This window comes from Ixodes scapularis, unplaced genomic scaffold, assembly GCF_016920785.2.
Source record: "Ixodes scapularis isolate PalLabHiFi unplaced genomic scaffold, ASM1692078v2 PGA_scaffold12__126_contigs__length_90152505, whole genome shotgun sequence".
Taxonomy (NCBI): Eukaryota; Metazoa; Arthropoda; class Arachnida; order Ixodida; family Ixodidae; genus Ixodes; species Ixodes scapularis.
The window spans coordinates 29,966,455-29,980,206 of NW_024609838.1; the positions used below are offsets into that span (position 1 = coordinate 29,966,455).

Sequence of the window (13,752 nt, forward strand, 5' to 3'; positions counted from 1 at the left end):
GTCTAGCGCGGGTCACTGGGAGACAAATATCGGACACTAGTATACTGCATCAGTGTTGGGCTGGGACTCGTGCGCTTCACCAGATTATATACTCTCAACAGCTGAACGCTGACGTAGTCCTCTCCTCAATGCGTGATCTGAGCGGCCTTCGGTTGGTGACGTATAAAACTCGAGCACTACGGCCTTGCCTCTAGGTGGCGTTAGTACGTGGCACGGACGAATATATAACCGGGATTGCAACCGCAGCCTTGGAGAATGCAATAAGCGAGTTGTTGCCCTCGCGTGTCACTGGAGTTACGAAATCTGCTGATTAAGACGTAAACGTTTTTTGGACACATTTAACGCCCGAGCCTGCACTCTCATTTTGATCACGTTATGCGCAATCAATGTGAGATAAAAGCCAAGTAAATATTTCGGAAATATCTTTGTCTACAAATGGTTTTTGCCGTAATTAAAACGATGAAGGCCAGTTAGGCAACAGTTTCACATTAGAGTCACTGATATCCTTAAGAACGCAAGGCATGGCGAATACCCAACATCTCATTAACGGTCTGCAGTCAATAAGATTACAGCACCAGTCGACGAGACAGCCGAAGGACCAATCGCGAAGCAAGAGACGAGAACATGACACGCCGTACCCTGCCTTTTTTGAGTTGTCAATAACTCTAATAATTTTTGTTGCCCTCTTGTGATTTTTGTTTTTTATTGCATACTTGCTGACTTGGGTTTTCATTGAAACGGCGTCTATACAGATCACCGCACACGTAACGCTTCCAACGTCTATAGTTTAAAGCACGAAATACACTATATATCAGGCTTTGTCTTGCGTTTTCCTTCTTACTATATCGGCATGGACCACAAAAAAGTGTGGCTGTATATGGGCACAGAAAAAGCGATCGAATGTTTAACGGCAGCGACACGCCTGTGATTTCACATCTAGCACACACTTCTAAGGCACACTAACAACGCGCGTGAACGGCCCCGTCTCACTAGAACGACAAGCAACAAACACTGCTCGCCAGTGGGTCACCAACAGCTGAGAAAGCAACATGTTTTCAAAACATGCACTTGCGGCGAAGAGGTAGATCTAGTTTAGTACGCCAGCGGGCAAAACATCGGTGCTTGTCGCGCTAGTGCAACAAGGTCACAAAAGACACAGCTTGGGGACGGTTGAATTGCTCGACAGCTTCCCCCTACTTGAAAATCCAGCATTGAGGCACGCATCAATCCCCGCCTTATGACACGCAGGCTAGATGCATTTTGCGTGCTGTCTACGACCCCGATTGAGAGTTTGGAGAGAAAAAAAAACATCGATTGATGATGCTTCCTGGCGAGTGGATCAGATACAGACCTGGTAATGGATTTTCAAGTAGGACTAGGGGTCATTAGCATGCAGGTAGAGTCGCTGCGCTTGCAGAAGACACAACATCAAATGGGGCACTTTTTGTTTGTTTGTTTGTAACGCGAGAATTCTTTAGCAAGACAAACTGCAATCACCGATTCGTGAAGTCTGTAGGAGTGGTGTTGGTGGCGCCAACCTTAGCACAAACGACGCACCTTCACAAACACCACCCTGAGAATGTGATAAACAAGACCGACAAGTGACGCTTTGGTCCGCCGAGCACCAACCGGGTTCACAGAGGCCGAGACATTCGGTGTCTGATTTTCGCGCACTCGACGACATCTCGGAGTTCAAACAACACAAGAAATAGCCGTCGATGTCGTCGGGGAGTCGGCGACGTTAACTGCATCACGGAGGGACTTGCGTCGCATAACAAACCGAAATGGCGGCCTGGAGCCTCGTCAACTCCGTTCAAGCGATGGAGCGCGCGCCGGTTCACACCGACGTGTGCCTCTTCATGTGCAAGGACAGGTGGTCTGAACGCGAGAAGGCGCGTTCGCAGAGGCGGCACTGAAAAGGCCGATCACCGGTGTGCTTCCGATAGTGTCTTGTGAGCTCGTCCGAACGGGCAAACTTCCAGCCGCACTCTTTCCAGTTGCACTGATACGGCTTCTCTCCTGTGTGCGTCCGTAGATGCGCCTTGAGATGTGAACTCTTGGTGTAGCTCTTGCTGCAGCCCGGGTGCGAGCAGGTGTGGATGGTGACTTTCTTCCGGCTAAGACTCCGCTGCTGGCTCTTCTTGGCGGGACTCCCCAGGATAGGCGACGACCTGCAGTACTGGTCCGGCAGATGGACTTCGGGAGGGATGGCTGTTGGCGAGAAAGGGCCGTGCGCCATGGCACTGCCGGCGCTAAGAAGGTCCGCTAACCTAGGAGACGACGGAGGGGTCACCATTCTTAAATGGGGCGGCGTCAAGTTCTGCTGTTTCGGTTGCTGTTGCTGTTGGAGGCAGTGGCTGAGTACGTCGGTCTTGATAGACATCGGATGGAGAGCCGGGTGGACGTGGTACCCGTTCTGCTCGAGGGCTCCCAGCGGATGGCCTAGTTGCGAGTGGTCCGGAGACGCTGGCGGAGACATCTGACTTGAAGGCGGCGTCTGGGCGATGCTGGTCCTTTGGTAGTTTGTCCAGAGGGACGTGTACTGAGATCCTGCCAGGACGGAGGTGTCGAACTGAGGCGCCAGGTTTGCTTTTATTGACGGCGACTGATGGTACGTCGTCTCAGTCGTGGTGGTCGTCGTCTCAATGTTGTTGTTACTGCCCGATGCGGGGCCACCCAAGTAAGGCTGAAGTTGCGGCTTCAGTTCCAGCTCAGCGGCGGCGTAGGTGACATCGGGGTAAAGGGTGGAGCTATCAGAATTAAGCATAAAGTCGAAGTCTAGGGTCACGAACGACGGGTTTGTTGCAGCCATGGCTGGTGGATGTTGTTGTTGGCCTTGTTGTTGCTGCTGGTGTTGTTGTTGTTGTTGTTGGTGTTGTTGATGCTGCTGGATTTGCTCTTGCTGCTGGGACTGCTGCTGCTGCTGCTGCTGTTGTTGATGACGGTTTTGCTGCTGATGATGCTGAGGCGCCGTCGCGGCCGGCTGGCGGTTTTGATGGGGCGGCCGGTTGGGGGTCGGGGATGTCAGCGCCGCGGCCAGGATTGCGCTATTGGCCGAGACCGAGGCTTGTGGCTGGTTTCTGCTGGAGCCCGTGCTGGTCTTGAGACCCGTCTCCTGGTGAACGGGGCTGTCTCGCGTCCGCTGTGGACCTTGAGATTCTTTGGCGCAGGTCGCGTTGTCCCGAGGACCGCCGATATCTCCTAGAAGCACGCTCTCGATATCCTGCCAGACCTGCGGGGAGAAACCAAAGAACGACATCTTGTAATACCTGATGCCTTTTCCACGTCACAAGCACATTCGAACTTTGAGGTAGCGGATTTTTACAAAACAAGGGACATATGTCAAATCAGTACGGCACGAGAGTTTGTCGTCACTTCAGAATAGCGGCTACGAATGTTTACTTGATTTTCATCAGAATTTTCGTCCGGTTGCCTATATACTGCACCCCATGTAAAATAAGATGATAAGGTTGATTTAATACTTAAGTGGGGTTCTCAGTCATGATTACAAACGTATACCGAACTTCCCTATAAGGTTTATTACTTGAAACACTTCACTGCCTCTTTTGTGAAATAGTCACCGCACTGACATTAATAACCGATTCACAAACACACGACCAAAAAGTCGTGATTCCGTGTGTTTGGACGTTATAGCTAAGAATTAAATAGCGGAAGATCGCTTCAATTGAGCACCTTGAGCGAAACACAAGCTGGAATCAGGGCTCGCTCTTTTCATAAAGATTTGCATATTTCCGGATTTAAGCTCCCCGTGTGTTTCTGAGAAAAGGAAAAACAATGGGATTACCATGACTTCATTCAAGCATTGCTTTGTCTACATGCCGAGCGAGCCGACCGTGAGCCAGCACGCTAAGAGATGAATTCACGGAAGGTTATAAGCGAACTTAATAGTCAACGTTAGCATGAGATCCGATTCCCTCACAAGATGTCTCGGCTGTCTCAGCCGACGTTGCGATGCCTTCCAGATAGCCGCGGTCTTTCTTTGTTCGGGTTAGGTTTTCGAGCAAGGTTGTGCGGCCGTGTGGGTACGAAAGATGACCTCGAGAAGAAGAACGCAGTCACGTAACGGGAACAAGACAAAATCCGGCGACGCGGGAGCTTTTGTCTTCTCCCGGAGTTGATGGAACACCCTTCCGAGGAAAGCGTGCATAGCAAAGCGGGGGGATGGAGATTACGCTGAGACAATTAAATTAGGCCCGCGCATGTAGGTTAATTAGAGGTCATTAGAGGTCCGCTGTTGGGCCGAATGTGTACATAGGTTTTCAGGCTGTAAACGGAAGTCCGAGAAACCGTTGTTATGTGTGCGTCTTGCTTTTTCAAGGGAGGTAGTAGTTAGCATTCCTATCACGATACATCGACGAACAAAAGGGAGGATCACAGTGAATGCTTCGCATCTGTTATTTAAAGTGTCTGATCACCGCAAAGAGCCACCAGACTTTCAGTTCAGAAATGTTTTGTTTCGAATTGGTTAATCTTAAAACGCTTTTTGTTTTTTAAAGTAGTTTAATTACAGAAAAAAAACACAAAATCATGAAAGAAAAGGAAAACAAAAACAATTGGAGACGCATTCTTTTTATGAAGCAATGGCGATGGTGCAGGCTAGCTGGTGTAAATTGAGCATTGTTCTAAACCCGAGACTGGGGATACGGACAAGAGACAAACACAGGACGACACGGACGTTCTGTGTTTGTCCCTTGTCCGTATCCCCAGTCTCGGGTTCACAACAATGCGTGTTCTTTTTGTTTCTTGTTGATACGAATAAAATACGCTTTCCATGTGACTTTTCTCTGTGGAAAAGCATAGAAAGTGTATCACGTACTTGTACATTAATCAGAACTTTGGAACCAAACCAGGTTAATTAAAGCTAGGTTGGCGACGATATAGGAGACACTTATAAACAGTATACTGTTTCGAATAATGGCTCGCTTCATGTATATGGTGGTGTAAAATAAAAAAGACAGCAGAACAAACGCTTATGGAGTTCTAAATATCCGTACTCCACAAGGGTATCGATCCCCTCATTTTGATGCAGAAGTTAAACTGTTCACTAGAGCCTCTTGTACAGTTCCAGCACGGATTCAGCTGAACAAAATGGAGTATGGTTGCTCCTGCTGGGGTACCACAGTATTCGAGAGTGTATGCACAGAGTTCGGCGCGGAATAAATCGTGAAAAATTCTGCTTGGGAGCGTCGCAGCGAATGCTGCGACTCTCCCGAACAGAATCGCAGCGAAGTTCGACGTCAAACAACGAGGTTTCACTGATTCATTGAACCTACGAACGTTTGGGAAATTTCGACGCAGTTCGACTTCTTGAACACTGCTGCCCGACCAGGACACAACATTTTCAAGCTTCGGGAATAGATAATGCGAAATATACTTGGATATAAATGTAAGAGAATAATGACGATGTATGCATAATTTAAATAAAAATATCGTCGTTTAACGATATAATTATCTTCTAATGGAACGAATCTACCCGACCAGTGTTGCAAACTTCCTCCACCAGGCGGCATCAGCGCGTTTTCAATTTCTGCGCATGCGCACAGTAGTCGAACGAAGTTCTGTCCAGCCTCGCGTTAAAAGTTCGAAATATTCGAACCTGCTCGACCTCGAACCTTGCTCCGCGACGCCCTTAAGGACAGGAGAGTGCGACAGAACATGACCAAGCCGTTGAGTCACTTTCCTTCCTCCTTCGTGTAAACCTTGGTGCGTGTAGTTGCGACGCAGAGACCGCCGTGCTTCCCTCCGGTGATTTATTTGGTAGATCGTATATCGATCTCGTTGGAGGCAGGCTTAATGTCCGATCAATTAAACGCGGCTCGATGGCCGTTACCTCGGGTGTCCAAAGGACAGCCCCCCTCTTTGCTTCATCTCGTTCGAAGTTGGGAGAAAAGCGAAGGCTGCAAACCGGATGGACTGATAGAAAATTCTGGAATGCGTCGTGACACCAGTGTACGTCAGCAAGCCGTAATTGCTGGAATCAAGGGATAGTTGAATTTCTGATGAGGTCTATATTTCACGGGACTGCTGCCACGTTGAGGTATGACGTGGTTGGGTCGGGATACGACGAGCAAAAGTAAATAGTTGCAGCGTAACTTCAATAAAAAAAAATTATAGCAGGCAGAAATGGAACCAGGGACACGAACTCCCTAAATTCTAGCGCCTTCCGATTGCTAAATAAAGTGAAGTCGGCATTTTGCCCGATCCCAGCTACGTCAAACTTCAACATGGCGGCCACTGCGAAAAAGCGGCGAAAGTGTGAGTCCACTTTCCTGCAAAGTACTGGTGAGAATCAGTCGTCGCAATACACGGAGCTTATCATCCGTGATAACCTTTTTATCCACGTTTTAAGACGGCCAGACTCGCTCTCGCTCCACGAGTGGAAACTTGAGCGCGCCCCCGTACTTACCACGTTCTTTAAAAATCTCTAAAATTGACTGATATTGTTGTTTTAATTTATGCTCAGAAAGTTTCTAATTGAAACTACGAGTTTACTTTCACTAACTAAAAAGTTGATTGACAAATTTAATTATCCGACTTATCGTGACAGTTACCTTGGCCGTGTTACTCACCTGTACAAACCGAAGTATAGTCTGACTTTCACGGTTTTTTTTAAACTAAATCTTTTCGAATTAAAATAAACAGCCTCTGTAGTCTAAAACGAAAGTTAGAAGGAATCTGATTTGCATCAGTTGGCAAGCGAGAACGTAATAATGAACGGCGACCTCAGCAAGGGGGGTGCCTTAGCCTAATCGGCAAGTCCGACGCGGCTTTAGACACAGCGCGGGGCAGAGTGGGGGACCCATTTTGTGGGAGGACGTGGCAATAATTTAGGGCCTAATTTGCGGCCATAACAATTGTGCCCGATACCGAGCAGACGAATGAAGGTTCGACGAAGTTGGTGCATTTCGGTTTTTGCTTTAGTTTTTCTTTGTGCGGTTCGGGCTCGATCGATTGCCGTGTCGCCGTAATTAAATCCGCGATGCCGTACAACCCACGCGCAGTTGTATCTCGAAGCATGAGACCTGATTATTTTTTCAATTTATTTTTTTTTTTTTTTTGTATCCTGATACGAAAGAAAAGTGATTAAAGCTACCTTTTCCAGTTAATATATCTAAACTTTGAGGACGCTTAAGCTTCGCCTTTAAGAGTGGAACGCGATAGCGAAACATATAAACATACAAACTCCCGATCGTTCCCAAGCCGTGAATGCGTGCCCTCCGTATGCGTGGCCTAGTCTGTGGCGTGTCTGACTTGCAACCGAGAGCTTGTGGGTTCGAATCTTGGCTTAAAATCGCCAAATGTATACACGCAAGTGAATGGTTTCACAAAGTGAAATCATTTGAGACGTGCGGCGACCTTTATACCGCATTACATGTCATGTTATTTAATCACTTTCATTCCGCACGTGACGTCACGTTTCAAGTGAACTCTGTGAGCTGTTTGAAATTATCCGCGCGAGGTCATGTGGCGCTGACTTCATGACCCTTTCAACCAATCCTGGATTTTAGCGAACGCCACCGACGCCGGCTTTTCTGCGACAGGAGCTCCTTAGCGCTATTGCGTGAAAACGTATCTCATTTATATAAGGCGCAGATGAGGCGCATATAAGTTATTATATGCACCTTATCGGCCTATAAGTACACGAATGACGAAAATAATCCCTGGAGAAGGGGAACAAGAGGGACAAAGGACAAACATAAATCTCCAAACACAGCTAGGTGACTGGTGAGCTACCGAAAAAATCCGCCTGGTCCGGGTATCGAACCCGGGACCTCTCCTTTGCATTTCATTGCATTATAACTATAAGTACACCTTTATTTTTTAAAATAAAGGTTGACTTATTGGCTTACCCGAAGCAGTGTGGTCATTGCGAATCCTGTACTGCCACCCTCAAGTGAAACTGCGTCGCCGAATGGTTCTTTCAAATTGTTGGAGACTGTACCTTTGTAGCCAGTTGGTGCTCATAGAAGCGAAAACAAATGTTGCTAACAAATATCCTTAGACGCGCACTCTTGGAGTGCGTCTACAAGCTAATCCTTCCAATCACATTCCCTCCGTTCCCTCCATCTCTCACCATACCGAAAAAAACAAAATATGTTCCCTTCGCTTTTAACCTTTTTGTTATTTTCAACGACCGGAATTATTCACTACAGATTTACCATATTCAGGCTGCGCTAAATCTATTCCAAATAATTTTTTTTTTCGTTTTGTTTACGGAGCAAACTCATATTAAGTTTTGTCAGCTTGTCGAATTTCCGACAATGAAGAACATAAAAAAAGCGAAATCCGAGTTTCCGAAAGTTAAGGTTAGGGTTTTACAATTAAGAGATAATAAATGCTTGGAGTCAAAACTTTTTTTTGGGGGTCGACAAATGAAAAGTAAAGCATTAAACTGTGCTACAACGGAATCGTAACACCATTTGGAGAAAACTTTTAAACAAAATAGTGAAGTCTACTTAATCATCAAATTCAAAAGTTCTTACTCTGATTTTATAATTATTCCGTACGCTTAAAGCACCCTCTGACTTCTCGATGGAGACGATAACCCGACCTTTTTTTTTTTCTTTTGCGCTGGTATTTGTAAACAGAATGGTAACGACGTTGCTAGCGGATAATTTATACCGGTTCTAGTCTCGGGAATTTTATTGCGGAGTGCAGTTTCAGGTGCGATATCGGAGCTGTAAACGTACGCGTGTGCCGACAGCTGACGTGAAAACAGCGGTTTGAGTATTTCTATTTGGTGCCCGCGGTTTATTTTTTATTTTTTTGTTAAACAAATAATCTAAAAACTAACAGCGAGCTCAACTTGTGCTGAGTTCGCTAGGGAAAAAAGAAAAACTGGAGAGGAAGTGTTGCAAGCACGTCGCAAACATTCCAACGAATCTAACTTTTTTTTTTTTCATCTGCTACTGCCTTCAGTTACGGCACCCATTTTTAGATCCTTCCAGATATTAAGCATCATTCCAAGCGTAGCGACGGCGCTTGCTTTTCACGTCATTACGCCACTGGCTTTAATGCTCACCGTATTTTCTTGTTTTCCTTTTTTTTATCTTTCTTTATAGCTTTTCGTATCTCTCCGATGCCTCGCTGCATTGCTCGGGGACATTTCCTCCAACTCATATGCAGCGACAGTCTAATGTTTGTCAGCTGCCTTCGGCTTTTACAAATGCGTAGAAAATATATAGAGATGTGCGTTGTCCCGAGTCACTCAGACATAAGACAGACTCAAAAAAACTCCATTAAAAAAACACACAAAAAAAAAACAGTAACATGTAACGTTTTATTAAGAACAGCATATATCTGAGACCCTGAACCTTGAAGTATTAGAAAGGGTAGATGTTGCAGACAGTGGTCTAAAAGCTGCTGAAATGTTTATTTGAAAAAAAAAAGAAGATATTTTATACATCAACAAATTCTGTTCAACATATTGTTCGTTTTCAAGTTAAGTGTCGTTCGCTTACTCGAAGCTACATGGAGTGTTATACTTTGTCGCAGATCATATGAAATATTCAATTTCTGCGGACTACAAGGAAGCTCGTCAAAAGATAAACTTAGAAAAAAAAAGAAAACAAGCTGCGTTGTTTTTGTTGTGCACAGTGAAACAGTGCATACTGATTTCGGGGTGTCTAAAGACATTATAAGACTCTTCATTGGCCAAACTTCCTCCGTCGACGGGAGCGATTCGTTCGCAGACTGCGGGCAAGCAGACGCGTTGATTCTTAAGGGTGTAGGATTCACTAAGGGACTGGTGGCGCACACAACGACATACAGACGCTGCTGAAACGTTTATTTAAAAGAAAGTGTTTAATAGACACGTTCGGCTGCGTTCCACATATTGCTCGTTTTCAAATGAAGTCTTGTTCGCCTGAAGCCACGGTCAGACTACCAATATGCCGCCACCAAGAAACAAACAAAAATATTTTGCAGACACTGCTTGGGACGTGTTTCTTCCTTCGAATGACGGCCACATTGGTCGCATTCGATTTGGTCGCAACCGTTTTCACACATGCGATACGGTATGCGATGGGCCCTCCGGTGCGAACTGCGCATGCGCTACTGCAGAAGAGAAATAAAGAAACAAAATCTCGTTCCTCGTTCCTTCTGATCTTTGGAACGCGTTCCCGTTACAAGTTCCATATGTAGTAAAGGAACTTGTTCCCGGTACAATTAAAAATATGGAATGGATCGTTTCATTTACGTAACATTTGTATTTTTCTGATTACCAGATTTAGTTACATCAAGTAAAGTTTTCTTTTTTTTTATCTGCCCCATCAAAAGGCAAGATACGAATTAGAATGTACTGGTGGAAGGGTATACCAGGAGAAGGAGACAAGCGGAAACAGGGTTTCATTTGGTGATATATTTACTTTTAAAAATCTCAGCGTTCAACCATATTTTGTGGTGGGCGATTCAGACGAGCCAAATTTACTGTTACTCAGCATTGCACGAGCGTTTGACAACAACCCCACACGTTTCAATATAATAAAGACCCTTGTTCGAGCTTAACAACTGCTGCTTCTCGATGTTGCTGTCTGCAAGACGAACTAGTGAAGAAGAGGGTTGGGCTTTTGGAAGGTCAGTCTTGAAAACTACAAGTCCTTCCTCAAGGTTGGATTCGTTGTTCAGTTTGAAAATGGGAAACGAGGGGAGAGGAAAAAAAAATTAATTGCTGTGTATACATTAGGTGACCAATATTCGGGATACAAGGATGCGTTCGATGTCAGGTAATCTGTACTTTTGCTATAACTGAAGGTCTTTTTGTGGAAGTTCAGTGATGGCTGTAGTCGGCCTTATATTTCTGAATGTATAAGGATTCGTGGAAGCAAAGAAAATAACTGAGTTTGAGACGTTCCTCTTTTTGTGTTTTCTCCTTTGACTAAAAGTTTTGCTTTTTATACCGCCGGCTGGGGCACTGAAAAAATATACAAATGTCCACTAGCTCTCATTCACTCGACTGTTACCAAGTGAGGACAACACGAAATAAGCCCTGTGATAAGTAACCAAAAAGTTAACGAGATCCTGCACTTCGTAAAAATATTGTTTTTTATATTTTAAGAATTTCCCACTTAAAAATAAACTGCAAATTACCTCACTCGGTGAAACAAAAAGGAACGCCGTTCCTTTTTCCGTTTCTGTCAAAATGTCACGAGGTCCCATTCCAGTTCCACCGATACGAAATAGAACGGCGGCGTTCCTTCGTTTCACCTAAAAGGAATGCGTTCCAGGAACGCCGTTCCGTACAACACTGCTTAAAACTCCCTAAAAACTGTCGGCAAACACGTTCGAAGCGGACGTAGGTACGAAAAGCAAACGTGCCTTCGAAGATGCCTGATGCCTGTCCACAGTCAGTTATGTCGTCACGTCTGCAGCAAACACCCTCTTTTTTTCTTTTTTTTTTTGTACGATGCGTGCGCAGAGGGATTGCGAATTTATAAGTTTCGGAGTGGCGCCGTGCGTCTTCGGATGCCCACTTAGCTGCGCGTTGAAGGTCATTTTATTTATTTATTTGGTGATACTACCAGCATTCTGTAGAACGCCAGGCAGGAGGTGTACAAAAACAATATTCAAAAACAAGCGGAAGCAGTGCAAACAAACAGACAGAGCCACTACTCAACAAAGTGCGAGAGTAGTGCTTCACTAAAAGTATCTAATGATCTCAAGCTTGCAACCACCCTTCAGGAAGCTTATTCCACTCACACGTGGAATAAGCCTCCTGAAAGCTTATTCCACGTGTATACGTGGAATAAGCTTTCTGGAATAAGCTTTCAGGCATAAACGAACGTATACGTGTAATATACGTTCGTTTTTTGTTTTTTTTTTTTGTTTTTTTTTTCACATGAGTCCACAGGACTTTTCGGGGATTGCAAATGGTAGTCGAAAAGACCGATCTTAAATGAGTCCACGTAAAAAAAAAAAAAAAAAAAAAAAAACTATTTTGACTTGAAAGGCGCGTTCATGTATCTGCATAACGAAAATAACATGAGTGTTCTAAATTCCAGCGGACGCCTGACCCTCAAATGCAAATGTGTGCAGGAAACATTTTTTTCCCCCTTTTTGGTGCATAATCTGTTATGTGTTTACTTTTAACGCGCGCATCCCCTAAGTGGCTCACTTACGTTTTTGTGCCTGTTTCGTGTGTGTCAGGGGGGGGGGGGGGGGATTTTTTTTCTTTCGTGTATTTACGTGCTTGGTCCGTTGAACATGAGCAGACGTCTTTTCGCTAAGTAAGCGCAACGCGACGTAGAAACGTGACTAAACGATTTGTCTGTTCGCCTAATTCGAGTAAGCGCTCAACTTAGCATGAGTGCGGTTTTGTTTTCGTGCGCGTCTTTTCCACTTGGTTTTCAGGCCGGGAGGACGCAGATGTCCCACTTTTTTCCCGTGTTAGATAAAACTGGCTTCATCTGCAGTTTATCTTTTTGCGAGGTATTTGTTTTAATTTCAATTTTTATTTTATGCGTGCAACGGAAATCAGAGAAGGAAAGCTAAACTACGTGGCGTAATTGTGTTGCTGTCCCCCTTGCAGGCACTCAGAGTCGTACCGTTACCAAACAAAATCCTCATACATGTTGCGCGGTAGCAAACACGTTCGTAAAGAGTTCTGCTCAAACTGATAACTGAATGTAGATTTTGTTATGACTGAATTTCTATGGAAATGCCCACTTTATTTAAGCTTTATCTTAGTTCGCATAAGTGACCGTGTACTGTTCTAAAAGCCAACACTGCCCAATGTCCGGGTTAACACTTCTCAGCCACGTTGACTATGAGGATTGTTAGGAATTTAATATATCAAAATTTCCGCTTAACGCCGCAATAAAACATAAACCTAACTGGACGACCATAACCTACGAGTTGCCGCTCGTTGCTTCGCATGATTTAATTAGTTTTTATTACGGTCATTTGATAATTTAGTTTACTTCGTTTTATCACAACGGCTATTAAGGTTGAGGTTTGAAGTAATCCGTTACAGATTTCTCTGTTCTTTTATCTTTCAAATAATAGTCGATTTGACCCGGCATCATAAGAGTGGGAAATAATTTTTCAATCAAGTTTGCTTAAGCTTCACATGCCTCATGTGAAACGGAAAACCTTTGCTACCAGTTCATGAGCGCGGTCACATGATTTCGGCTCGCGTCATTGCATCTCGCCTTGTCTGTGCGTAATTGTTTCGTGCAATGTGTGTAATGCATTGCTATGCCATTTTTAATTACATTACAGACTCTTAGATAATAGTGTTACACGAGTATTGAGCGACACTCGACAATTAGAAACAGGGCAAGTACGCGCAAAAAGCATAACATAAACGTTGTCAATGAACCGACACGCAAATACACTCCATTCCGAAGGAGCTTCACTCACACTGTCAGGCGTAACTTGCCAGCGTCTGGCCATGGTAGTAAGTAACTCACTATACACCACCAGTGTTTACAAAGAAGCCCGCTTTGCCCACACCAGCTGTGGGCACTGCGCATGCGCAGAAACCCAATTCGGGAGGAACGAAGCGTTTGCGCATGCTCAGTACCGACGGCAGTACCATAGCGTGACGTTAGCGAGCCGAGTTGGTCCTTACTTTGTTTCAGCTTAAGTTCAGACGCAGCCGGCGCTACGAGATGATGGGACCCAGAGCCGTTTATACTGAGAGAGTTTGGCCTTTTTACGGTAGATTTTGACAGCCTGGCAACCATAGCAGCGTATCCGTTTATACTGAGAGGGTTTGGCCTTCTTAAGGTA

General features: G+C 45.0%; 1 protein-coding gene across 1 annotated transcript; it reads right to left on the bottom strand.

Annotated features, from left to right (window-relative positions):
• Positions 1–1,837: 1,837 nt before the first annotated feature.
• Positions 1,838–3,259, bottom strand: LOC8053305 (Krueppel-like factor 1). Its single transcript, XM_042289169.1, has 2 exons — positions 2,944–3,259; positions 1,838–2,814 (listed from the first exon to the last, which is right to left on the bottom strand). Exons 1-2 carry the CDS (start codon positions 3,257–3,259, stop codon positions 1,838–1,840), a joined length of 1,293 nt encoding a protein of 430 aa, XP_042145103.1.
• Between the last annotated feature and the right edge of the window lie 10,493 nt (positions 3,260–13,752).